Source organism: Diospyros lotus, chromosome 5, assembly GCF_014633365.1.
Source record: "Diospyros lotus cultivar Yz01 chromosome 5, ASM1463336v1, whole genome shotgun sequence".
NCBI classification, from domain to species: domain Eukaryota; kingdom Viridiplantae; phylum Streptophyta; class Magnoliopsida; order Ericales; family Ebenaceae; genus Diospyros; species Diospyros lotus.
In genome coordinates this window covers 35,835,511-35,861,515 of record NC_068342.1, presented here as the reverse complement: position 1 = coordinate 35,861,515, position 26,005 = coordinate 35,835,511, and the positions used below count along the sequence as shown (strand labels likewise).

The 26,005-nt window shown below is 37.8% G+C and overlaps 1 protein-coding gene across 1 annotated transcript; it reads right to left on the bottom strand.

The window, feature by feature from the left end:
• Positions 1–2,131: 2,131 nt before the first annotated feature.
• Positions 2,132–26,005, bottom strand: LOC127802059 (kinesin-like protein KIN-7D, mitochondrial). Its single transcript, XM_052337722.1, has 25 exons — positions 25,291–26,005; positions 25,087–25,184; positions 24,705–24,794; positions 24,019–24,071; positions 23,465–23,530; positions 23,209–23,262; positions 23,049–23,108; positions 22,723–22,801; positions 22,556–22,623; positions 10,287–10,343; positions 10,092–10,196; positions 9,538–9,642; positions 9,122–9,229; positions 8,884–9,015; positions 8,508–8,687; positions 7,059–7,238; positions 6,833–6,973; positions 5,567–5,686; positions 5,397–5,447; positions 5,182–5,229; positions 4,902–5,045; positions 3,516–4,253; positions 2,766–2,895; positions 2,562–2,676; positions 2,132–2,424 (listed from the first exon to the last, which is right to left on the bottom strand). The coding sequence occupies exons 1-24, from the start codon at positions 25,632–25,634 to the stop codon at positions 2,594–2,596; spliced, it is 3,234 nt and encodes a 1,077-aa protein (XP_052193682.1). The 5' UTR covers positions 25,635–26,005; the 3' UTR covers positions 2,132–2,424; positions 2,562–2,593.

Here is a 26,005-nt window from a genome sequence, read left to right as displayed (position 1 = left end):
AAATCTATCATATTTTAAAATATTTTATTGACTAATAAATATATATTGGAATGTTAAAAGCCAAAGTGAATTGGATACCCAAACTCATTTTGAAATAAGCAAAGCATATTCTTCTTGTTCTTGTTTCCTCAAACTTGAGTGGTTCGAGATCACTCTCTCCATGCATATACAGTTTTCTAAAATTTGTATACCAAGAAAGACCATTAAAATTGATTCAACTTGGAATTTAAAAAATAGTTTCAGAAAGCAGGGCATTGTATCCTACGCATCAATTGTTACTGTAGCGGCACATGCACTCTATTTTGACGGCCTGTCCGCAGAGGACTGTTTGGTGATTGGATTGGTTTTCTTTGCTCAGTCTCTTATTAGTGTCTTTTCAACCTTTGAGAAGTTAAAAGCAAAGAAATGAAACTCCCTTCTTTTTTTTATTAATGTTTTAGGTGATCGAGATTTGTCCAAATAATGTTGGATAGAGCGACATTTCTTCATGATTCACTACTTAGGTAAATTCGATCACAATCTATATATACTCAAAATAAAATAATTTTTTTTTAAATAAATGAATGAATGAATATAGTATTTGTTGTGGTTTTAGTGTGTGATTGTAAGTGTGTGTGAGTGGTTATCCCACATTAATTGTGTAAAGAGATGCGAGTGGGTATTTATACTCCATCTTCCCACTTCGGGTTGGGTCTTAAGGGGCACCCCGCCGCTCATCCAGTCGAGCGGGTCGATATATGTATATATTTTTTATATAAAAAAAATTAAAACAAAATAAAATTATTTTCTTTTATATTTTATTTTTGCTTCTTCTAGAAGCGGTCTGGGTTTCCGAAGCGGCTCCTCTTTACTCAGTTGTTGCTTTGTCTTCCCCAAGCGATGGACATTGAACCCAGTGTTCAATGCAAGCTTTTAGTTCGCCATCTCTTCGGTGTCCCGACGCAGCCTATAAAAGGCTGGTCGCGCTTCGATCTTGTATCATCGAGTACACAATGCTTCCTCCTCTCAAGTGTCGTTTGTCACAGAGTGCGGCTTTATCGAGTTCTACCAGATCCGAACGATCGTGGTCGCCGTCCGTCAGAGTTGACCGTTGTAACCTGCGTTGATAGTCGTCGTAGCCTGCCAATGACCGAAGCAGGGCGCATCTGTCTTCAGTACAGCGCTCTTAAGCGTGCCTCGGTCGGTTTGTTGGTGGCTTCCTGCATGTGCAACGTGTGTGTATCTGCCATCATTCCTGTCACTAAGAACCGGGTTTGGATTCCTATTACATCTTCCTTGTTGCCATTCATTTGAATATACTGTGAATATCTTTTGTTCGTCATACTCTATGTCCGGGAACTTCGTATAGATAACGTTGCTGCCAGTGGGTTTGGGGATTTAGTAAAATTGTTTGCCATTATTGCTGTTGTGTCAACGTTCTGCATACGTTTTTGTGTTGCTGTTCTTACAGTATTAATTCATGTCAACCCATGCGGGGCACCAAGCAGTTTGTCAACCATCCGATGAAATTCGAAGCCTAAACCGGTTACCTATTTTACCAAATTTCAATTCACTAGGCACTGGACAGAAAGAACTATTTGAAGTTGCTTGAAAAGGGAGAGTCGGTATGATTTGAAAAATATAATGCCCTCATCTCCAATCACAGTTCAAACTTTCTCATTAATATATCTTTGTATATTTTCTTAATGAGCATAATTTCTAAATTATTCTGTGCAACTTTACTCATAACATATGCAGATTTATTTGTCAATGAATCGTCATGGTATACATTTCAAGGAAAGAATATCGAGAACATCTGATATCCATACGTAGAAATATACATCTGCTTACATGTATAATATATGTGATTCTTAGTTTATTGTTCTCTTGTGCATTCTTCTCTCAACACATACATACATATATAATATGTGTATGTACGCATATACTCATTATTTATATATATGCTACTTACATAGATATATACATACATAGGTATATATAAAAATACACACTTGCATATACATGTACACATACAAACGTCCGTACATATATATACTTATAAGTTCACGTATTGTATATGTATCTATAATGTAAAATGGCCGGCTGCGGGGAGCGGGGTGTATTTTTCTGTAGAACACTGAACAAGGTAAAGTTGAGGGGGACACTCTTCACTCAAACTGCTGGTATTTAGGAAACAAGCAGCATGCTGAATTGGAAATCTCCAGATGCAGTTTACAATTTCTCTTTTACAACATTTACTCTCTTTTTTTTCTCTTTTTTTCTTTTCAATTTTTGCTCCCGTTCGTTGCCTTTATTTTTACAGCCCCTTGGGGAAGTAAAAGCCAAATATACCTTTGCAAGGGTTTTACATACAGGCCAACTAATAAAAGAATGGCACCTGCTATCCCACGGAAAATCTACAAACAGGTGAAAGGTGACGAATCCCTGAAAGCAAACTAACATAAAATAAATTAAATGTTTTCCCAGAACAAATAATGCTAATAATCAATAAACCATGAAGCAAAATTTATCTGGAAATCAACATTAATTTCAACCGCATTTTCGAACATGACTAGTTATACCTGGCCCTTGATTCAGGGTACAAAACACCATGTCAAGTAAAAGCAAATATTCTGTCTTCAATCTTTGTTCGACATATTGGACACTCCAAACAAGCGAGCGAACAAGATTTACACACTGCAAAAAAGGGTTAAGAAAGATAAGCGCTACAAACACTTGGCTTGAGGGTGCAAGGAGGATAGAGCATTAACATCCAAATAACTTACAACAGAAATGCCGACAAGGGAGAAGCATTGCGGTAGCTGGTGACTCAAAACATACTTTACATACATGAGAATTTGCATCCCCATTCCCAGAATGTTTGAGTTCTTTTTCCTTCATCTCTTGCATTCGAGCCTGAAAGCAATTAAGAACACAAAAATAACTAAAGCAGTACATAAGAAGCTCCAATGCGAGGGATCACATAGCATGTCATATTTTCGAGAAACCACTTTAAATCACTCCTTGCTCAAGTTAAATCTGATAATATTTCAGGAATAAGATTTGCCAACAAGTTATGTTGTGCATTGTTGCACACAGATCAAGAAAACTGTTCAAATCCATTATCACGCACCTGTTACGTGGATCCTAAATATGCCAAACTTAGAATACCTGTAATGGTGCAAATTTTATGACTGCAGCAATAGCAAACGTGCACTGAAGACGCATGATATAGTACAATCATAATCATTGCCCTAAATGTGGCACCTCATACATCACTTCATCAGAACCTAATAGAGGGAAATTGCCTAGCACCTAGCACCACTACCTACCATAAAGCTAGCAACCAAACCCAAGCAGATAAAGATATTCTATTTTGTTCCCTTCAGTAAGAGGAATTGTACCAGGAAAGGTGTATCTAAGCTAATAAAAATTCACGAATTGAATTTTCTCAGACTCGCTCATGATCATAATTTGCCAGATTTGCATGCTTTTCAACAAGTAATGAATGGGGGGAGAGAGAGAGAGAGAGAGACCTTCAGACGAGCAATAAGAGGTTCTTCCTTCGAAATATCTTGAGCTGGCTTTCCAACATCCTGAACTTGCACCTCTTTGAGGACAGTGTCCACACTCTCTACACCATCCAACTTTGGATCATTCACATGGTTCATCATACCATCAGTATGCCTTTCATTTGAGCTCAACTCAGGCATGGCTCCCCCATCCTTTTTCAGCTGTGCAACAAGCACCCACATGTTGGCTAAATCATTTTCCAAAGCTGCCTCCCTTTTCTTTGCTTCTTCAACTTTTTTCCTGTATTCATCTTCAACAAATTCCTTCTCTGCCAGGGCAGCCTCAAGCGCTGCCTCCCTTTGCTTCCTTGCTAGCAACTCCATTTTTAGATCATCTGGGTCAAGGTCCCACGAGTCCAGAGAATCATAGCCCATTCCTGTAGCGTCATTAACTCGACCAGAAAGCCGGCCTTTTCGCACTGCTCTAGTGCTGTTCCGGGGGCCACCATTACCAGTTTGTAAACCAGCAGGTCTAGAATGCCCCAATTCTCGAGCAGTTAACAGTTCCTTCTCTAATTTTGCATTCTGTACTGAAAGCTTTGTCACTTCACCAGCCAAATTCTTCAACTCAACAGCAGCAGCCGAAGCCAGTTCCTTTGCATAAGAGGCTTCCTCAGACAATTTCTGATTCTGCACACGTAATCCACTGTTCTCCTCTAAAATCTGCACATGTTCTAGCTTTTGTTTTTCGTTCTCAATTTCCTGCCCAAAGAAAGAAAAGAATATATGTAAGTTCCATATCACAAGCAATGTATATAATCTATAAAAGTTCTGCTTTCGAATAAACTCTACATACTCATAAGAGTTTCTAAACATCCTTGAGTTAGATATGTGGTGAGCAATAGTTTCCTCAAACTTGACTAATGCAAATAGAAGACTTAATCCAAGCGAGAATATTAAAAGCAAAGACTCAACCTAACATATGAGAAACTGAATGTGGGAGTAGCACCTTTATACAGGAGGTTTCATCACAATGTCACCAGCACCCAACCCCAACAAATACCACCCAATTGCTAACTTAACCTGCCAGCATTGCTAGTTGAATGCTCCACACGATTGACAACTTGTCATCAATATGATAGACAGTCCCAGGCACAAAATAAAATGTAAATCACCAACCAATCACTAACTTTTGCTTAGGCTAAAGTTAAAACATACAACTGTTGGGGTGAGATATATATCCTCTAGTAGTTTAAATAAGTGTCAAGAACGAGCAGCTAAACCAAACTCCAACAAGTTTGGAAGGCTTAATTATAGTAGCAATATGACCTAATTCCCAACACAAACAGAAAAAGCAACATCTGATTGCTGTTTGAGAATGAATGAGCATTCAGATGATCAATTAATCACCTGAGATTGAATTTTCTTTCTCAACTCATCCACGTATTCTTCAGACATATGCTGTTCAGATGATGGTGATTTATGACCAACTCCAGAAGCCAGCTGCTGTTCCAGCTGATCTATTTTCTCTTGCAAATCCTTGTTCTCTGCACACTGATGCAACAAAGAAAAGAAAATCCTCTTAAGCAAATGAGAGAAAGAAAAACCAGGGAGACAATTTATAAAATATAGGTCTATGAGCAAAATTTAGAAAAAAGTATGTGGAATAGTAGACTGATAGCATTTTGACCTTGTTCTGCAGTTGCTCCTGGAGTACCCGGTTATCTGCTGACTTTATCTGCAGTGGTTGTCACATATAGTTTAGGCGAAGATTTAAAACATCAATAAAAAGCAGCTTTTATCAGTATGTGCAGCAAACGAAAGGAACGGTAAGTTGAAATAAATAATTTTTCTGATCCCACAGTGCAATAAAACAGCACACAACAAACTAATGGGAATACTGACCTCCAGCTCAAAATCCTTTTCACTACACTGGGTCATCAATTTCATCACAGTCTGTTGGTACAGAAAGGAAAACAACAACGTGATTGTTGAGTTATTTCCGAAATTAGAATATGTATTGAGTTGCATACAGTAGAATAATAAAAGGAAAAGACAACAGGAAGTGTCTATACCTGCTGCATGTCAACCAATGAAGTATTAGCAATTGAAGCCTCACCACTCTCAATAATCCTTTGTTCCAAAATCCTCATCTGCCTTCTCTTTTCTAGGATTTCACGTTCCAAGTTCTGAATCTGTCAATGAAATTGCAGATACAGATGCGCAAACAATTAGCTTAAAACTTAAAATCAGAAAACAAGCCAACTTGATGTGATCTTGGACAAAAATTTATAGTCATGTAGAGAGAAAGGTGAAAAAATGGGGTAGAGTATTCTGAAAAGCCAACTTGATGTGATCTTGGACAGAAATTCTCAGGAGGCATGCCTGCCCTTGAAGTGATTAAGACAAACCAGAATATAACACAACTGAAATAGTTAATGCTAGAGATTGTAGTACATTGAAAAGATTGCAGCAAAGTGGTTTCTATCAGCATACTAACAAATGGTCTAAGAGACACATCATTCAGTTCTGTGTCACAAGCAATGAGTGAATCCAAAAACAACACTTCAACTCAATTAAAATTATAATAAATGCAAGGTTAAACACAAAGAAGTGTATATTAGTACAACTTTTACATGGAACAGTACACATGATTTTTCATTTTCTTTTCCAACTCTGTGAAAAGCACTTGGAGGAACAGTTCGTACAAGTACCATGGCGTGTTAAAAGTTAAAACTGAGCTGATAAGTCAAATCATTGCATTTACTTCTAAGGGTGTGCAACCACTCACGTGTCCAATTGGTCCCTTCTGCCTGTTTCATTCATCAGATAACAATTAAAAACCATGGGACTTTTTTCATACAATAAAAATTAGTTCCTCTTTTTGTCTGGTACTTGATTGTTCATGCTGAAGCATTTTGTCTTATTAAAGGGACTTTTATTTAAGATGTGTGCAATTTTTTGCAGGATAAAGGCTTGGTATGTTGTTTGCAACAAAACGGATCATTCTTTAAGTTACTGCCTTTTAATCACACCACCCTAATGGTTTATGACCAGCTTTAGTACAGCACATAATTGCCCTTCCCCTGTGGAATTAGAGGACCAGAAATGTATACGTTCATAATTGAAGTATCAAACCAAGAAATTAAGAGGTTGGCTCAAGCAATCCCACCCTTGCTCGGTAGGGGGCAATAAACACGTCACAGTGGTGTCATACATGGGAATTTTCTTGCATACTGCTATCTTTTATCTCCAGTAGCATAAGCTTTTTCTGAATGAAATGAAAACACACCACATGAAAAGGAAGTACAGATCTTAAAATTGATAATGAAAACATTTACCTGAGTTTTTGAGCTATCTGGGTCATTGACAGACTGTTCCACCAATCGCTTTAAAGTACTAGTGCTGAATGCAATCTCACCGGCAAGCATCTTAACTTGCTCAGCAAGAAGGTCCATTTGATCAGACACTGTGATCCCACCCTGCATTCCATCAGAAGATACATAGTTACAGATGTTAAGTGCCATTATGTAACCCACAGAAAGCACTGCCAACAAGTTCACGCACTTGAGTTGATTCAGTAACTGTACTCCCAGCTGGAGATAATTCATCATTCGGCCGGCTCAATGATCTCCTGTGCCTAGCATCATCAGAAGGATCTGATGGAACAGCCAGAGCAGATGAAGGCGAATCTTTGTGATTCTCATTTTCTATAAGCAAAGAACCATTGTGCAGAGCATCCAGTTTCTGGAATATCATAAAAGAACAAAAGCTCATTATTTCTAGTTTGAAAAATAACACTAGAAACCAAGAAGAAGCTTTCTCGTGGAGAGCAATAGACAAAACCATTGCTGAACTCATTCTGGCAAAGATCGACATGGAAGGAAGTTACACAGGAGAATGAAACCAGCATCACGTCAATATAAAAATGTACAAAAAATACAGTTATAAATATATATGGCCACTAAGGATGTGGTTGAAAAATGATTCTCATACCAAAAAAAAAAAAAGAAAAGCATGAAACAAAAAAGTAACCTCCAAAGATTTTACAGCCTGAGAAGCAACAATTAGAGGGACACAAGACATGGGAATTTGAAAAAGTGAGGATATGTACACAAGCAATAGAACAAAAAAATTACAGTTTTGGATATTCTTATTACTTTATGTTGATAAGAAGAACAATATCCCTGAAATATTACCCCAAAATCAATCTTAATTCAGCAACAAAAACAGATAAAATCACTCGTTAAAAAAAATCATAATCTCAAACATCATTGTAATTTAAATACATCAATCTAACTCCAATATTCCCAAAAGTCAATAAAACAAACAAGTGTTTCCAACTTCCTAGTTTCAGATATACCCTGTCTCCAGAAGTAATTTCTATTGTACCACATAGCATGTCTGAAATGTATAATTGTGTGTCAAATAGATCATCACCAAAACATTACAAAACTTTACTATCTCACAAGTATGTGTTTTGGTGTTTACAATACTTCATTTCAAAGTTTTTGTCCTTCATAGTTGACAATTATATAGGCTCATAATATGCAAAAAGCCTCAGAATCCAACATCGTACAGCCCAAATAATTGAATAGAAGAATGCATCAAGAACCATGTAGGCACCAACAAACTGTTCATAAGTCAGAGAAAGCAAAGAATAATGTTAATTTTAATTAAAAAATCTAAAGAACACAGAACCATATGAAATTTCACGCTGCAATTGACAGTTTAAGATAATTTCGTTATTTAATTTCCAGTATGTCCAAGACTTGTGCATGTATAACAACAATATGAAATCCAATTTTTTTATTTCAATATCTTCACCCCAAAACAAAAAGTTACCAGATCCCTCCTATAAGAAGTTTCAACAAAAAAGCTAATATTTTCAGTTCAATAAATGGCTAACATATTGTTCAAGTTTAAGCAAAAAAGAACTAAAAGAAGAATAAAAGAGGCAGAGATACAGATTAACTATGCTAATATTAACATATATTTGAAAAAAAAACAGCTTACATCATCCTCGCCAACAGAATGATCATGTTTATGACTGGGCACCTCATTCAGTCCAGGAAGTGAATTCTTTGTAGAAACAAGTATGAGCTTGGTTAGCCTTTGAATTCTACTCATTAAAGCAGCCTTGGCTTCTTCCTCTTCCTCTAATCGTGATTGCATTTTCACTTGGCCTTCTTCCAACTATTAAATTTAATACAAAAGGTGAGCATCAAGAAAGAACCTAAATCTGTGAAGTCATTCCCATGGAAAGATATATACGTTGAAGACAAGAAATAGGTAACATCATTTATGCTGTCAAATAGCATTCTTTGCCTTCAACGATCAGAACAAATGAAGTCCCATGCACATGCAAAATATGTAAGATCTGGAAGGAAACCTTTTGTCTTAAGCTCATAATCTCTTCATGACTAACACCAACTAGCATCCCCCTCCGTAGCTGATCAAGCTCCTCTTTGAGGGTTGATATTTCTCTTTGATACTTTTTAATCAAAGATTTTTCATCAATAATCTGGGAAACAAAATACATTTTAGGAGGCAGCATATGATGAATTTCAGCAGCATATTTACAATACATTCTTTGTTTATAATGATGCAAACTATTGTTGCCACAACACCTTATTACGTGAGGCAAATATCTCCACTCGCTTTGCTCTGCTGGCAAATTTTAACGTATTATGAGTTTCCTCCATATTGCTTGATGCAGGAGTAACTGTGCAAATAAGCTGGAGGGAACAGAATAAAAAGAAATGTGAGAGGCATGTCACATCTTGCTACTTCGTATTTGCCAATTCCTTTTCCGAACACTGCATTATGGGTCAGAATTGTGTTGACAGGAAAATATATGGGTGTAAATTTATGAACAAATTTACAGGAGAAATTTGAAAACTCATCAGACATCAAATATTGTAGTTTATGAATATTATATAATGGACATATAGCTGAATGAACATAAGCCAAACCATTTTGGTTGCAAATATAATTTTGATCCAAGTAAACAAATCCATTATCGTCCTTTTGCTTCTCGACTCACCGAAACATGTCCATGGCCACTCAGTGAAGACTGCAACAAGCGGGTAAGCTTGGAATCTCGATACGGAACATGAGATGCCTTCCCCTCACTTAGTTTTCCAATGACCTATGCATTCCAGCAAAAACAATTATGCAATTGGAGTTAAAAAGCATGCATATAGAAGTTGTAATTAAGTGAAGCCACAGGCAGAACATCCTAGCAAAATAGAACATGGACCATTAAACAGTCATTGCATTAGCAGCAAGAAATATTATCCAATGTTGACAAATGAAAATACCAATTGCAGATTCTTTCTTTTCATCTTTTTCATTCCCCCACGAGGGAAAGGTTTGAACCTAGACTTAGTGAACTAGATAAAACCACATCCCCTTCACATGAGCCAATGCCCAGAGGCCAAAATTGCCAATAAGACAATCTTCCGAAAGTGACTAAGATGTAATATCAAGTACAATAACTTTCACCAAGTAAAGAAATTGTATAAAACCTTTTCTTATCCATTTCTGGTGTTAAAAATTATATTAATGTGATATTAAAAATAATTCTTAAGCACTTACAGTTCCAAGAGTTAGAAGACTTTTGTTGATGTATGATCCTTCTTTTCTCCTTAGACCAGTAGTTTCAGTTTTTGAGCTTTCTGATCCAGCTAAATCAATCAAATTCTGAAATAGAAAGGCAAAAAAGAACACTGACTATCACATAACAAAAATAATTATCAATTCCCCAAGAATAATATATCAGCTGAAGCATACAAGTTGAGAGAAGACCACTCCATCATAGTCATCACCATGGGCGCTACTTTCAACCATCTGTAGATGCATTAAAATGTTAGATATAGGGAAATGATAACCAGAACACAAAAAGACAACTCAAAATCAATAAGAGAGAACAATTACTGAAGAACATAGGAGTGTAGAAGTTGCAAATAGACAAGGCCATATCAAATTACAAGAAAAGAGAAGCAAATATCCTTCAATTTACATAAACAAAAAACACAAAAGGATTTAAAAGTGTTGAAGAAACATGAAAGATATGCTCACTTGATTGGTTTTACTTTCTATAGATGTATGGTATATCTTCTAGAAGAATATATGGCTGTGATTGTATTCTAAATTAGTTGTATCCTAAATTGTATAGATTTCCAAATCCATATTTGGAAACTGCCTATTCTGATAGGCTGCCTTGTACATAAATTCGGTAAACCCTTCAAGGGAAATAAGATTGAATTTTTCCAGTCATTCTTGACATGGTATCAAAGCCTTAGGACGTCGATCACTATCCTTTTGTGGCTTCAATTGTCGTGGCCTTCACCAATATTCAATCTTCTTACATAAAATGTCAAATACCCACAACACCAAGCTGTATTCGGCTGATTCCAGTGGTACAACGGAAATTCCGTTTGCTGGAAGTAATGGTGTAAGCTTAGGAGGAGAGCTATAGAATATTCAAGCAGCTTACCAGTTGAACGGTAAAAATTACTTGAACGGTAAGAATATTCAGGCTCCATACATGGGATCACAATTGATCCAGACTTTTCTAAAAGGTAAAGGAAAGCTAAGCCACCTACTTGGGACTGGGCCAAAGGAGGGTGATCCCATGTATGCAGCCTAGGATGAAGAGGACTCTCTAGTCATGTCTTGGTTGTGGCACTCAATGATTCCGGAGATTAGTGACACAATTGTGTTCCTAACAACAACCGAGGATATTTGGGATGCAGTGAAGCTTACCTACTCCAAAGTGCATGATGTTGCTCAGATGTATGAGATCATGATTAAGGCAACAGCTACCAAACAAGGCTCATGATTCATTACTGAGTATGCAAATCTATTATAGACTCTGTGGCAAGAGTTAAACGACTCTCAATGCCTTAAAATGAAGTGCACTAAGGATGCGGCCTTACAAAAGAGGTTTGTTGAGAAAGAAAGGACATATAATTTTCTTGTAAGCCTCAACATGGAGTTTGATGCAGTGAGAGTTCCAATCCTCGGTAAGGACGATTTTCCATCTCTAAATGAGATGATTTCTATAGTGCGTGCAAAGCAAGGACGATGAGGAAAGATGCTGGATAATCCTTCTACAGAAAGCTCTTCCTTTGTATCCTTGAAGGCTTCTACTCAGAGTAAGGGACCTAGAGAGGAGAAGAAAGTATTGGACAATGACTCATTATGGTTCACGTATTGCAAAAAGCCCAGAAACTCCATGGGAAGCCATCCAAGGGAGGACAACTAAAGGGCCAAGGACAAGTCTATGTAGCTAGCAGCCATCAACAAACTAAACAAAGGGTTCCAGAACAAGGAGATGCAATGGAACTTAACAAGGCATAGATTGAAAAGCTGAGGAGTTTGTTAGAATCTCTTGAAAAGAAAGCTAAGACAAGTACATGTTCTCTAGAGCCACATATCGATGACTTATACCTCACATCAATTCATCTCTTATACTCTATGTTCAAGCTCTAGAAAAATTACAATGGCAGACAGATCCTTAAACTCTTCACTAAAGAATGTGCTCCATGTCCCTAAACTCTTCACTAACCTTATCTCAATTCAAAAACTCACCACAGATGCTAGCTACAGTGTTATTTTCCACCCAACCTTCTGTGAGTTTCAGGAACAAGACATGAAGAAGATGATTGAGCATGCTAGGGCTATGGCTGGACTCTACTACTTTGAGGAACTGGACGAGCATGCTAATAAGAGGAAAGCTTCCCCCGTGTCATTCCTTGCTCAGTCCAGTAAGGATCAGCTATGGCTTCATCACTACCATCTTAGTCACCCCTCTTTTTTAGTTCTTAAAATAATGTTTCCATCCTTATTCAAAGGCCTAGATGTTAAAGAATTTCATTATGCTATGTGTGACTTTGCAAAACACAAGTGAATATCCTTTCCTCCTAATAAAAGAAGTAGCCTTCCATTTACTCTAATTCACAGTTATGTATGGGGTCCTTCAACTATTCCTAACATCTTCGGGGCACGTTAGTTTATTTCTTTTGTTGATGACTGCACCCAAGTAGTCTGGTTGTATTTGCTAAAAACTAAATTTGAGGTGGGAACCATCTTTCCTATGTTCTACAACATGGTTAAAAATTAATTTGGGGTTGAGATTAAAAGATTCAAGTCTAATAATGTCAAAAGATTAATTCAATCAATCATTATCTGTTTTCTTTCTAAATAAAGGCATTATCCATGAATCTTCTTGCCCTTATACCCCCCCTCAACAATATGTAGTGGATGAGAGAAAGAATGGCCACCTCTTGGCTATTAGTAGAGCTCTTCTCTTCCACCGTAATGTTCCCAAACATTATTAGGGAGAAGCGGCCTTAACAGCCACCTTTCTCATTAACAAATGTTAGATTTGAGATCTGACGAGGGGTCTCTTCCGTTATTGAGGAAGAGATTAGAATTGGCAAGAGAGAATAACTGAGAGAATTCAAGAGGAAAAGAGAGAGAGAGAGAGAGAGAGAAAGAGCGAGTAAAGGAAGAGAGGGAAAAGATCAATGGAATAAACCTCACATGATCCCCATCCTCTCAAGAGCTTTTTATTTATGGGAGAGTTGGTTACACTCAGGAGAATTCTTATAACAAATTCTCTGTTGTTAGGACCCAAATGGTCATGTACACTTCGACTCTAATTACCAATATACCAACTCCTAATTACAATCTCTTATCCCACCACTAACTACAATAGTGCCCTTGGGCTATGACAACCCCTTCCCCTTAAATTATTTCTTATCCCCAAGAAATCAAAGAAGCCTAGTCACCCAAGGATATTGCTAGAGTGGATTTGGCAAGTACACCGAAGTGGTGTTGTCGTGGTGCAAGTGTGTCCACTGCACCAAAACCTATGTGAGGGGAATGGAATCCTTGTAGATCGCCCTTTTGTCCAACACTATTTGAGGCTCCACCTCCACAATTCTATCTTCAACCAATTCAAGAACCTCTCTACTAACTTCCTCAATTGTTCCCATTGCTCACTTTAAAAGGGATACATGGAACACGGGGTACGGCTGGCCCTATCTTGGGGGCGATCCTGAAGAGCCCATAGTACTTAGGGCTGATTTTAGATGTAGGACCCTTACTTAAAAGGTGTTGTTAAACCTTTTAACCGTCAAATCGACCTCCTCCCTTACCTCAAAAGGTCCTATCTGTGTGACGTCTGTCATCAATCTGTTTCATTCTCTATTGGGCCATGGTCAGTTCCCTTTTATAACTTGCAGTGCCTCCAACCTTGCTTGTAGGTTCTAATCAGCTAAGGTTTCAACTAGAGTGTAGTACATCACAGCTAGAATTATAGAGGGTGAGTACCCAAAGAGCACTACAAATGGAGTTCTCTTGTGAGTTGTATGGAAATTGGTATTGTATCACCACTGTGCCAATGCCATCCACCTACTCCAACTCCTTGGTTATGCAAAGCATAGGTATCTTACATATGTCTCTAGGCACTGATTTACTTGCTATGTTTATCCATCAGTCTCTAGATGGTAAGCTGATGACAAATGCAGCCCTATTCCCAACCCTTAAAACAAAGCTTTCCAAAACTAACTTGTAAAGATCTTATCTCTATCGAAGACAACAGCCCTTGGTAACCCATGTAGCTTAAACACCGAGTCCATAAGTTTCCTAACCACCTCTGTAGCAGTAAATGAGTATGCCAGAGTAATAAAGTGGCTGAATTTTATCATCCTATCAACTACCACTGGGATGGTGTCAAATCCCTCAGAGCTGGGCAGTCCTACAAAATCCATGAAGATCTGTTCCCAAGCTTGGGAAGGTATCTCCAATGGCTGAAGAAGACTTAGATAGGGGACTTGTTCATGCTTGCACCTTTAACAAATGGCACACTGTAACATGTACTTAGTCACATCCTTTTTAAGCCTTGGCTAATAAAAAAGCTGCCTTACCCTATGGCATAGATATTAAAGGCGCGCCTAGGCGCAAGGCGCCAGTTTGGCGCCCCGCCTAAGCTGAGGCGATGCGGTTTTAGCAAGGCGCTCGCCTTGCAAGGTGAGGCGCTGAGGCAAGAGGCGCGCCTCATGAAACCCGCGCCTGCATCCTGCCTACATCCTTTCTTCCTCTCCTCTCCAGCATCCCCTCTTCTCAGTTTCAACATGTATACATCACTACTTATTTACATTTCTTTAGTTTAAGTAAATGTCCACATTTTCTTTTATTTATATTTTACCTTCCATTTACTTTAATACATAAATGTAAATAAGAAAGTACCCCCCATTTGGATTCAATAAAAATATCTAAAAAATCAAAATCTATAACAATAAGAAAATAGAATTTTGATTTTAATACAAACTCAAGATTTAGCAATTTTACCACCCCCAAAATACATACCTACTATTTCTTGAAAAATTCATTAAAAATCATCTTAACAACAATGAGTATTAACTATCAAAATACCGGGAGGTAGTTTTTCAAAATGAAAACATTTTCTTATATGTCTCCTTATAATGCCCTAATCTTTCAGACTTAGAAAAAATGCGCTAATCTTCCAAACCTAGAAAAATAGCATTTTTCAAAATGAAAGCATTTTCTTGATTGTGGACTTGTAGTGTTTATTGATTGTGGAGAATACTAAAGCTATTCCAAAATGTCCTCCATCAATAAAACAAGAGATTGAAGAGTACATGCAAAAGAAGAAAAATAACAGGGAATCAGGGATGAGCCAAATATGGCACCGTAAGATGATGATTTTCAATTTGGTAAAGGGTATGATGATGATGATTAAAACTTCTTTATTGATTGTGTACTTGTAGTGTTTATATGTTTGTTTAGAACTTTGCACGATGATTGGTACTTGTTTGAGTATGAGACTTTAAGTTTGAACTTTGATGATGTTTCTAGTTTAGAAATTGCATGATGAATGAATGAACTTTGATGTTGTTAGTTTAGAATTTGAAGATAATGAAACATTAATGATATGCATGTGTTATTATTGATAATTTGATAATTTTTTATGATTTTACAAGATTTTGAGTTTTTTTTCTAAAAGGTACACCTCGCTTCGCAAAGGCGCGCCTCGCCTCGTGCGCCTCAGGCTCTAGGACCCTTTGCGCCTCGCTGTGCCTCGCACCTTTCAAAACCATGCCCTATGGTAAGTGACATTCAACCCAAAATGCCCTCCTATGGGAGGGTCATGCAATGATTAAATGTATGTTTCCTTAACTGATCATCCTCCCCAGTGACCACCCAATCAGGGACCAAAGCTAATATAGCATGGCAGCTAGATGTATTCTCCCTCCTTGATAGTGCGTTTGCCACTAAATTTTCCTTCCCTTTCCTATACTAAATAATGTAGTCAAACCCCATCAGCTTGACGATCCCCTCCCATTGCAACTGATTATGTGTTCTCTGCTAGGAAAGAAACTTTAGACTCCTGTGGCATGTCCTTATGGTGAATTGCCTTCCCTCCAAATAGTATCTCCACTTTTCTATAGCCATTAACACAACTAACAGCCCCTTATCATAGATACTCAAGCCTAGGTGACTTAGGGCTACGGCTTGGCTCATGTAAGCCGCAAGTCTGCCCTCCTGAATCAATACAACCCCTAATCCCTGTGTGGCAGGCATCTGTCTCCAAAAATGAACTCCTTAGAAAAGTCTAGGAGAGCCAAAATTGGGGCTTGAGCCATAGCTCTCTTGAGTGTCTCTGATAGGATCCTTCTCCTTTTGAATGAATTCAGCTATAAAACTATAGGAAAATCCCCTAATACAAGGGTTTATAGCAATAACTAATAACAAATAGCAGCAACAACAAAACACAAATCTGCCAATTCGAGAGGGCTTCTCCCTCCTTCTCCCTCCCCTTTTATATGGCAATTCACATTGCAAGGCAGTGGTCGTTTCTTCATCTGAGAAACTATGGGTACTGCTGCTGTCAATCAGTACCACTAGCTTCCTTTTTCCCACAATCCCCTTAACATTCAATACCTTGCCTGAGGCATAGCCTTACAATGCATGCATGGATATCTCCCTTCCTCCTTCCCCATCAGCCTGCCCTTCCTGCTCTTCCCCTTCCTCGATTTCCACTTCTTCCTCTTCTCATTGGCCCTCCATTGTAAGTAGCATCGTCTTACACTGATGTCCCAGACCAAATTTCACACCACAACGGAAACACAACCCCAATTGCCTCTTCTGATCCATAGTTACGGCCTTAGCTAGGGGTGGGGCTTATTGGTTTCTCCCTATCGGTCCACTCCTCTGCCATAGCTAGTTACTTCCCTTACTTATTCCACCATAAGACTTCTCCCGGTTTCCCTTAAGGGATAACCTATGTTTCATTGCAAACGCTTCTAGGGCTATCTAATGGAGGTGAGCTTGCTCTGGTGCCTGCCCAACTAATGTTTGAGTAAAGCATCTTCATGATGGGGCGAATCTAATAATCCAACCAACTGATGAAGCTAGACACAAAGTAAGCTTCGTCTACAAAGGGGTGAGACAGAGATAGTAAGGATTTGAGTTCCTCAAACCTCACCTAGTATTCCATTACAGTTCCCCTCTGTTTCAACTTGTTGAATTCCTCTATGACATTTGTTCTGGTCTTTTCCCCAAACCAGTTGCATAGTCCACATACGAACTCAAGCGAACTCCACTCCACCCTATCTCTACACCAATTCTGGAACCAGGCATCAACCGCATCATCTAGATAGGCTGCAGTCATATTCACCTTCTCCCTTTCAGCCACTCTATATTGGCAAAACACCCGCTCGCATCGCCTAATCCACGATCTGGACCTATCTCTTTCAAATGAGGGAATGTCCATCCACGGCCCTGGGAATGTGGCATGAGCTCCCCCAACTCCTCAGTTCAAATTTTCCTCCTTTGTCTCTATAACGACATGTTAGCTGGTTTAGGTTGTTTAGTCATTATTAGCGTGTGTGTGGCATTTTGTTATTAATTGGTCAATACATTTAAGAAATTATGTGTGATGTTTGAAAAGTTAAAAAAAATAATATAAATAAATAAATAAATAAAAATGAAATTATAAAGATATGAAAAACTCAAAGCAAGATGGGATTATGATTTATGTCGAAACTTCAAAACAAGATGAGATTATAATTTATGTTAAAACTTCAAATTAAATTGGGATTTGAAGGAAAAGGGGTTGTCGTGTACGTGTATATATATATATATATATATGCAAAGGTATGAATAAAAAGGAGAAGTAGGCTAGGAGTCTTGATGTGAAAAGGAGTCATCTTCTTCTATTCTCCTCTCCTTTCTCGCCCTAGTTTCCGAAGGCTATAACAATGGTAAGGGTGTAAGCCATAAGGCATTACGTTTTCTCTTGTTCTCTCTCTCTCTCTCTCTGGTTTTCGAAGCCCTAGGAGCTGGTGCAAATTCCAGCATTTCTACTTCTTTTTCCAACAGCTCGGTTCCGTTATCTTCTTCCTACATCAGCTACGTTTTTGGTTCGATTCGTGGTATTTATATCCATCAAAAGCAAGTTCTTACTTCTCTTTTTCCTTTCATATGCAAGTTCTTATGTCTTTTTCCTTTTGAAGCAAGTTCCTAAATTCCTTTTCCATGTCAGAAATTCATTCATTTCATTCCGCAATTTTTGTATTTGGGAACTCTTATTTCGGACAAATTAACCCTGTTGTACTCTTTGGGTATAACTTCTTGTGGCTATATCCGATTTAAAATCCGCTTTTTGTTCCGAAACCTAGACATCATAAGATTTATTTTGGACACATTACCTGAATTATTGGGCTACATTTTAAGCCCGTTATAACCTATGAATCACTGCCTAAATCTAGAATTTTACTGCTTCCGAGTAAACTAACCTTACTTTTGTTTTTGGGGTATAACTTTTTGTGGTTATATCCAATTTGCAATCCGCTTGTTGTTTCAGAAACTAGAGATCATGAACTTCAATTTAGCCATATTGTTCGTAGTATTTGACCAAGTTATGAGACCGAAACAAGTCCTTGAATTCACCGCTTGTAATCTGATATTTCTAGAATTTAGCTAATTCGATTTCTTTTTGTGTTAGCTAGGCTTCCTACGTTTGATATTATGGTTCTTGCCTACGCGATCGTGCTTAATCTTGTTATTCTTCCTAGATTCTAGATGAATCTCCTTAAAGGCTTCAATAGGGTTTTGGTTCACTTTATATTTCCTAAGGAATAGTGCTTTCTTGATTAGTTCCATGCAAGACTTTGGTTATCTTGTATGCATGTTGTACTGTGTGCGTATTATCCGTGTTGCAAGTTCATGTCGGTGTTTAAGTGTTCATTCATTATTTGTATGTTATGGTTAATCATTATTGGGGGTAAAAGTACATTCATAAGCATGATGATTCGTATTACATAGCCATGTGTGAGCATATGTTTGGGAATATTTTTAAGAGTATGGTCATGTATGCATACAATCATAATTATGCCTTGAGATGCTTATGTGTTGCATGATGGTTAATACGTGTAGCAGACAGAGTCCGCGAGATATGCCCACAAGCTCAATTGGCGAATGCCTGACGAGAGGATCATGTTTAATGGTGATCATGCCCCAAGCTTGATAGGCGAATGCCTGACGCGAGGATTGTGTTTAATGGCTATCATGCCCCAAGCTCGGTAGACGAAAATCTGACACGAAGAAGCTTCAACTCATTATGCTCGCCTGATGAAAATAAGTGCATGGAAGGACTTTGGTCCACAAATTGATGCTTACACTTTTATATCATGTGGTTATGTGAGCATATATGCATGTTTACACTTTTATATGATGTAGTTATGTGGGCATATAGGCATGTTTACACTTTTATATGATGTGGTGAAGCATGGTGTGGGTGCATTTAATGTAACAAGTAATTCCACTCTACTTTGATTCCTTTTGCTTCTTGTTCCTTTCAAATTATACTTGCTGAGCCTTGTGGTTCATACTTACTTTTGCATCATTCCAGATAAGGGTAAAGCTATAGATGAGGGCGAGGCCAGTGGAGTTTGATCTTCAATTGTGTAGATTTGTGTACAGAGCCTTCTTGACCAAAAGATCTTTGGAAGTATTTTTAATATAGGGAAAAGACTATTTCGTTTTGTTATGATTGAACTCAATTGTGTTTTGGGGTTGTGGGCAATTAAGCCCTAATGGATTTAATATCTTGGATTTGATGTAAGCATTTATTTTAGCTTCTGTTAATCGAGAAAAGTTTGGGAATGTTTTCATTTAAGTTTATATTTGTATCAACCTTTTTGGCACTGCCTCTCGAATTCCTAGTGGCGGGATCTCTGGGAGCGGGGTCACTACAATCTCCACCCAATCATTAGGCCTCTATCTACTCCTTGTCATCATCAAAATTGGTGTCGAGGAAGCCCTGGGAGCAAAGTCCATCAGTAGGCAGTAGGCTGGCGTTGGGCTGCCAAGCAAACATGCTCAAGGCAGCACTCAACAGTTAGCTCAATCCAGCAAATTCCTCCCTGATCCTATTAACCCTCAATCCAAATTAGATGCATTCTTCGATCGACTCCGACTAATCTCCTCTAAGTATGTTGGATTCCCAACTCCAAAGTCTCCAAATACCTGCTCCTAGTTCTGGCGCATTCCCGATTCATTCGCATTCAAACTGAATTCCATTTGTTTTGCCCTAGTGCTTTCAGCCATGACCAATGCTCAGGCCAAATCGTCGGTTCTAATACCAATTGTCAGATCTGAGATCTAACAAGGGGTCTCTTCCGTTATTGAGGAAGAGATTAGAATTGGCAGGAGACAAGAACAAAGAGAATTCAAGAGATGAGAAGAAGGAAGAGAGGGAAAAGATTAGTGGAATAAACCACACGATCCCCATCCTCTTTAGAGCTTCTTATTTATCGAAGAGTTGGTTACACTCTAGAGAATTCTTAGAACACACTCTCTACTGTTAGGATCCAAGTGGCCATGTGCGCTTGGGCTCTAATTACCAATATACCAACTCCTAAATATAATCTTATCCCACCATTAATTACAATATTGTCCTTGGGCTATGACAACAAGCTACCTTCTCAAACTCTTGATTCTCAAAGTCCAATCCAACTTCTCACCAAGACCTTTCCTGACATCCATACCTCTAGTTGTTTGACACCTAAAGTGTTCGGTTATGTCACTTATGTTCATGTTCATAATCCTAACAAAGGTAAGCTTGATCCTCATGCCCTCAAGTGTGTTTTTATTGGGTATTCATCCACTCAAAAAGGTTATAAGTGCTATCATCCTCCTACCAAGAGAGTTCTTATTTCAGCAAATGTTACCTTTGTTGAGGATACTCCTTATTTTGTCCAAACTTATCCTCAAGGGGAGAATACAGATCTAGAGGAGAAGGAACGGGATTTGGTTCTTCTTGAGCTACCATGTTCTTCTCTCCCCTCTATTATCTCAAAGGACTCATCAAGTATGCCACTAGGGAAGCCTCCACTACTTACTTCCTATCCACTACAAGAATACTCAAGAAGAAAAGTATTGGTTCCTCCACCTATGCAAGTTACAACATCTAATTCAAATCCTGCCACTACCAGTCCTATTGATATTTCACCTACTCACTTGATTGGTTTGACTTTCTATTGCAGAATATATGGTTGTGATTGTATCCTAAATGGTATAGATTTCCAAATCCATATTTGGAAATTGCCTATTCTAATAGGTTGCCTTGTACATACATGCAGTAAACCCTTCAAAGGAAATAAGATTGAATTTTTCCAGTCATTCTTGACAAAAAGCATAACATCAAACATGCACAAGTACACAGAGCCACAAATATAATAACTCAGAAAGCAATGTAGAGATTAGCCAACACAATATCATAATGTGCTTAAATGCATCCATGTCTCCTTTTTGTCTGAACTCTGAAAAAGCTAAAGCCAAAATGTAGTATATGGACAGTTCCTTCACTTACAACTTTCTCCAAAATATTGTTTCTGCTAGCATAGTAAAACATTCCTCACTAATTTAATTGCAAAAAATTCCAACCTTGTATACATACCACATGCCAGGCAAGCAAACATAAGAACAAATCACTCAAAGAACAAAAACAACTGCTGATCAGAATGTGCCACACAAGAATTAAGACATTGCTTATATGTTTTGATTAGGTCACCTCAGAAATGTTTCATAAACATACAAGAAAAGACAAAAATATGCTGAGAAATGGTAAAAATGTATTAAAAAAAATATACAAATCTTAAGGCCAATTAAATAAGTTTGAAGTCTACACAACTTTTTACATAGAGACACAACAAATTTGTTTGACAATAATTCAAAATAAAACAAGAAGAGATGTGAAAAAAAAAAAAAAAATCACTCCTACAAACACAATATATGTAGGTACCAATAAAATATATAAATTACTAGAAATGTAATATTTGCAACAATAAAATTAAACAACGATCAAGTTGTTTCTAATGTTTAGCTGATTCTTTCTCCAAACATAACTAAAGCTTCTTTTTTTAACTCATACAAAAAAAACTTTAAACAATTAATGACAAAAATGGGCTCACAGAAAATGCTTTGAGTATAATAGTAAGAATGGAGAAAAGGAATTTATCGGTCAATATCTCTATTAAAAGAACGTGCAAGTAATACCAAAGCAATATGCTAAGTTTCCTTAATATGTAGAAACTGTTTTCCTCTTTATCTCCCCATTTTGATAAAGTATAGATTCCATTTGTTTTCAAGTATTTTAAAATTTTAATTAAAAAGATAAATAGAATAAAATACTATTAGATTTTCTTCATAAGGTTGAAATAATTCATTGTCTTCAAGATGCTTCATAAAGTTTCAATGAGCTTCAATAAGTTTCATTAAATTTCCCCAAACATAATAGAATTATGCTTATCTATCCAGAAATGTTTCATGTTTTTTTAGATAACCAGAAATGTTTCATGAGAATTTTGGACTTTAAAACACAAAAGAAACTATATTTGTTCCTTGCTGTCACAAACAAAAAAACACGAGAATGAAATAAAAAAAATGAAAATAACATATTAGCATTCTTGGCAACAGAAAGTAAAGTTTGAAAAACAACAGCTAAAGATTGGTAGGATACACACCAGTGTGAATATTGTGTGACTACGGCTACTCAACAAATTAAAGTTATTTGAACCAACATGACGATGCTCTGCATAGAAAACATAAATCAAACCAGTTATACATAGATCAATCAAATAATCAACAACCACCCAAAGAGCAGAGACAAAAGATTCACAAGAAACAATACCTTCTCCAGCAGCAATAAAAGACAGTGCATGCCCAGGTGACAAAACTACTTCTTCTTTTATACCTTCAACATAAGTACCCTGCCAACAATTTGCAAGTACAATAAAATCAACTGGCAGGAATCACAACAAACCACATACTCAAGAAGACTTGTACGAATTTGCTAAAAAGTTAAGCAGTACAAAACAAGATTTTTTTTTTTTTTTGCCTAAATAAAAGAAAGAAATTAAATTTTAGAAGATAAATGAAAAAGCAGCCAGCAGCAAATAACTAAAGACCTAACAGATATCCAAGATAAAAGAACCCAATGAGCATTAAGTAAAAAACCTGTGCATCTTCTCTGACACGCAAATTTTGACCAGTTGGATCGAGCAAGTCATTTATGACCTGTTCACCAATTGCCAAGCAGCCATGCACGTTATAAAGATGTCAACCAAGACGCTACCATGCAATTTGGCAAAAATAATGTCATTATAGAATAACTAACCTCATTATATATTTCAAGATATGACACACGAAGCAAGAACTCTCGTCCTGGTGTCTGATTTGGAAACACAGTCAGTCATCCATAGTTCAAATAGAAAAACAGAATTAAGCAAATGAAAATCCTGCACCAACTAAGAAACGTTACTGCACAGAGTATACGAGACGAAAGTGGCTTCAGAAAACACAGTGACCTAGACTGAGAAACTCAATTACTCACATTCTGCTTCAGAGCTTAATTAATTTCTGGGGGCACTTACATCTTGGATAATGCTGAAAACATCCTTTATAGCCAGCGGGATGATGCCTGGGGAATTTTGATCTCCCTGTGGAGATTAATACATGGGTAAAAATCAGATTTTGCATCAGATTCAACAGATTTTTCATTGATAAAGAGAAGTAAGAAGTCAGCATCAGTTAGGAACAGAACTTTAGATCTGAAAATTCTGAGTTCAAGACCATAAGAAGGAACTTAAGTTAACTTGCTCAACATAGATAAGAAACAAAACATTATCGCTGCATTTGATAACTAGTGTTGTGACATGTGCACTACTACATGTTTCTAAAAAGCAATAAGACTTATCTGAAGTAATCCAGTGGGGATTTCCTTACCAACAGCTCACACAAAAAATAATATAGTTCAAAGCATAGCAGTAGAAGTGAAAGACTCAGCTGAACATAGTTTAACCCATTCATCAGATGCAGTTAAAGTATAATCCAAGTTATAAAGTCTGCCAATAGTCGTTTAAGTCATTTAGAGTGATACTTTGAGAGTCATGAAAGGGCATTTAACATCTTGAAGAATTAGACTTACATGCATGGTGTGCGTCTTCCCACTACTTGTAACACCATAGGCAAAGACAGTTCCTGCATCATTATTAAGCACAATCTTAGCCAAGGAATTGATATATTAACTTCATCACTTATTTTCTGGGTCAAACACTTAATTGCAGCACAAGACAAAAAAATACATGATGGTGAAAATCAAAAGTGGACTCGTTTATCATTTTAAACCATTAATTGAGTATGCCAAAGTTCAACCAGCATTGCATCATTAGCATTGTTCTTTTATCAGCCAATCACAGGAGGCAACCAGAGGGATATTGGTTATTTATCTATCAGCATCATACAACTACCATTGTTCTTTTATCCACCAACCATGGAAGGCAACCACAGGGATATTGGTCATTTATATAACAACACTTGATAAATGAAACATGTCTTCACATTTCAGTGACATTGGCTTCATAGTCAGAGCCTTGGCCAGAGCAACTAGTACTGTTCTTTTTTTCCCATTGATTTCTCTCAGGAGGCAACTAGAGCAACATAGCTATTTTTTGTAGTGAAGTATTGATCACTGAAGCACACTTCCAATAAGCAGCATGCCACTACTGCATCACATTACTGACCAAGAGCAATGTGAGCCATGTCTATAACAACTATCATAATAGCAAGGAAAAGAACATAAAGCACGGAGATTTTTCAAAGAAAGTAGCATACCATTTACACCTTCCATGGCAGCCTTGACTACAGGTCGAGCAGCTACTTCATACACTTCCTGAGTAGAAGTAGATTGTCCAAAAACTCTATCTGTCATTGGTAGAGCACGGAAGGGGAGAAACAATTATGAATATAGAACTTAGGCATTACAAACACCGAACGCCAAACTCAATATTAATGCGTAGTTTTACAGTTATAGTCTTCAAATGAAATAAAATTGTAATTAATCCCGTTTAAATTCAGACATTAATTTACCGAAGCTTGTAATAGTTATCAGCAGTATTCGCATCAATTCAACTTTAAATCCAACTCTTAATTTACCGAAGTCCATAATATTCCCCTGCAACATTAGCATAAAATTCGAAACGGCTCAGAACAATACCAAATGCATAAGCCGTAGCCGGATTGTACTCATTCCGCACAATTTTATCGCCATCTGCGTACCACGACACCTCGTCCCCTCTCTGATATTCCCGTTCACTAGCACCACAAATTCAATATCTCCAATCTCAGAAACACATTACATATGACAGAGCCCCAAATCCAGAAACTCAACTTCAGCAGATCTAAATCAGATCCAATTTACCTCAATGGCCGAAACCGAATGGTCACCGATATACTATCCCCACCGGATCTCGGAGCATCCATTGCCTCGGCGAGAAGCTCGTCCGCAGATGCAAATCCGACTGGCGACCGCCCTCCATAACCCTTAGAGTACACCGTATCGCTCCGGTGCCGACTTGGAGTCATGGATCTGGAACCGTACCCGTTGCCGGATCCGTAATACGTCGTCGAAGACGACGAGCACGAGCGAGGCAATAGCCGACCGTTCATAAACGACGACGATGAAGACGAGGACGAGAACGGACTCGATGGCCTCCTGTAGTGGAATGGTGAACTGCTTCGTCCCCGAGACGACGATGCCGCCATTGCTCGATTCACTCACAAACCGACCAAGCACCGACCGATTCCGCGAGTAAGCGAGAATCGGAAGAAGAAGAAGAAGAAGAGCGAATCTGTCAGACCTCACATGGCTTGAAACACTAAAGTGAACGACATTGTTCGATTTTTAATTCTTTCAGCTTTAAGCAAATGCCTGGCAAGAGACAAGTTTCTATAGATAGAGAGAGAGAGAGAGAGAGAGAGAGAGAGTAGCTTTCTTCTTCTTTAAGACAAAGAAGAGTTGCAGTGGGAGGAAGAGAGAAGAGAGAGGATTCAGAATAGGAAATACCCGGTGAGGTGAGTTGGGGCAGAGAGAGAGAGAGAGAGAGGTAGTGAGAACGATGGACGAATTTCCCTTT

Excerpts from the sequence above, each read along its gene's own strand:
- LOC127802059 (XM_052337722.1), bottom strand. The coding sequence starts at position 25,634 with ATGGCGGCATCGTCGTCTCGGGGACGAAGCAGTTCACCATTCCACTAC. Across the intron at positions 25,185-25,290 it reads ATTCGGTTTCGGCCATTGAG|TGAACGGGAATATCAGAGAG; the intron begins GTAAATTGGATC and ends TTGTGGTGCTAG. Across the intron at positions 2,677-2,765 it reads CCCTTGTCGGCATTTCTGTT|TGTGTAAATCTTGTTCGCTC; the intron begins GTAAGTTATTTG and ends CCTTTTTTGCAG.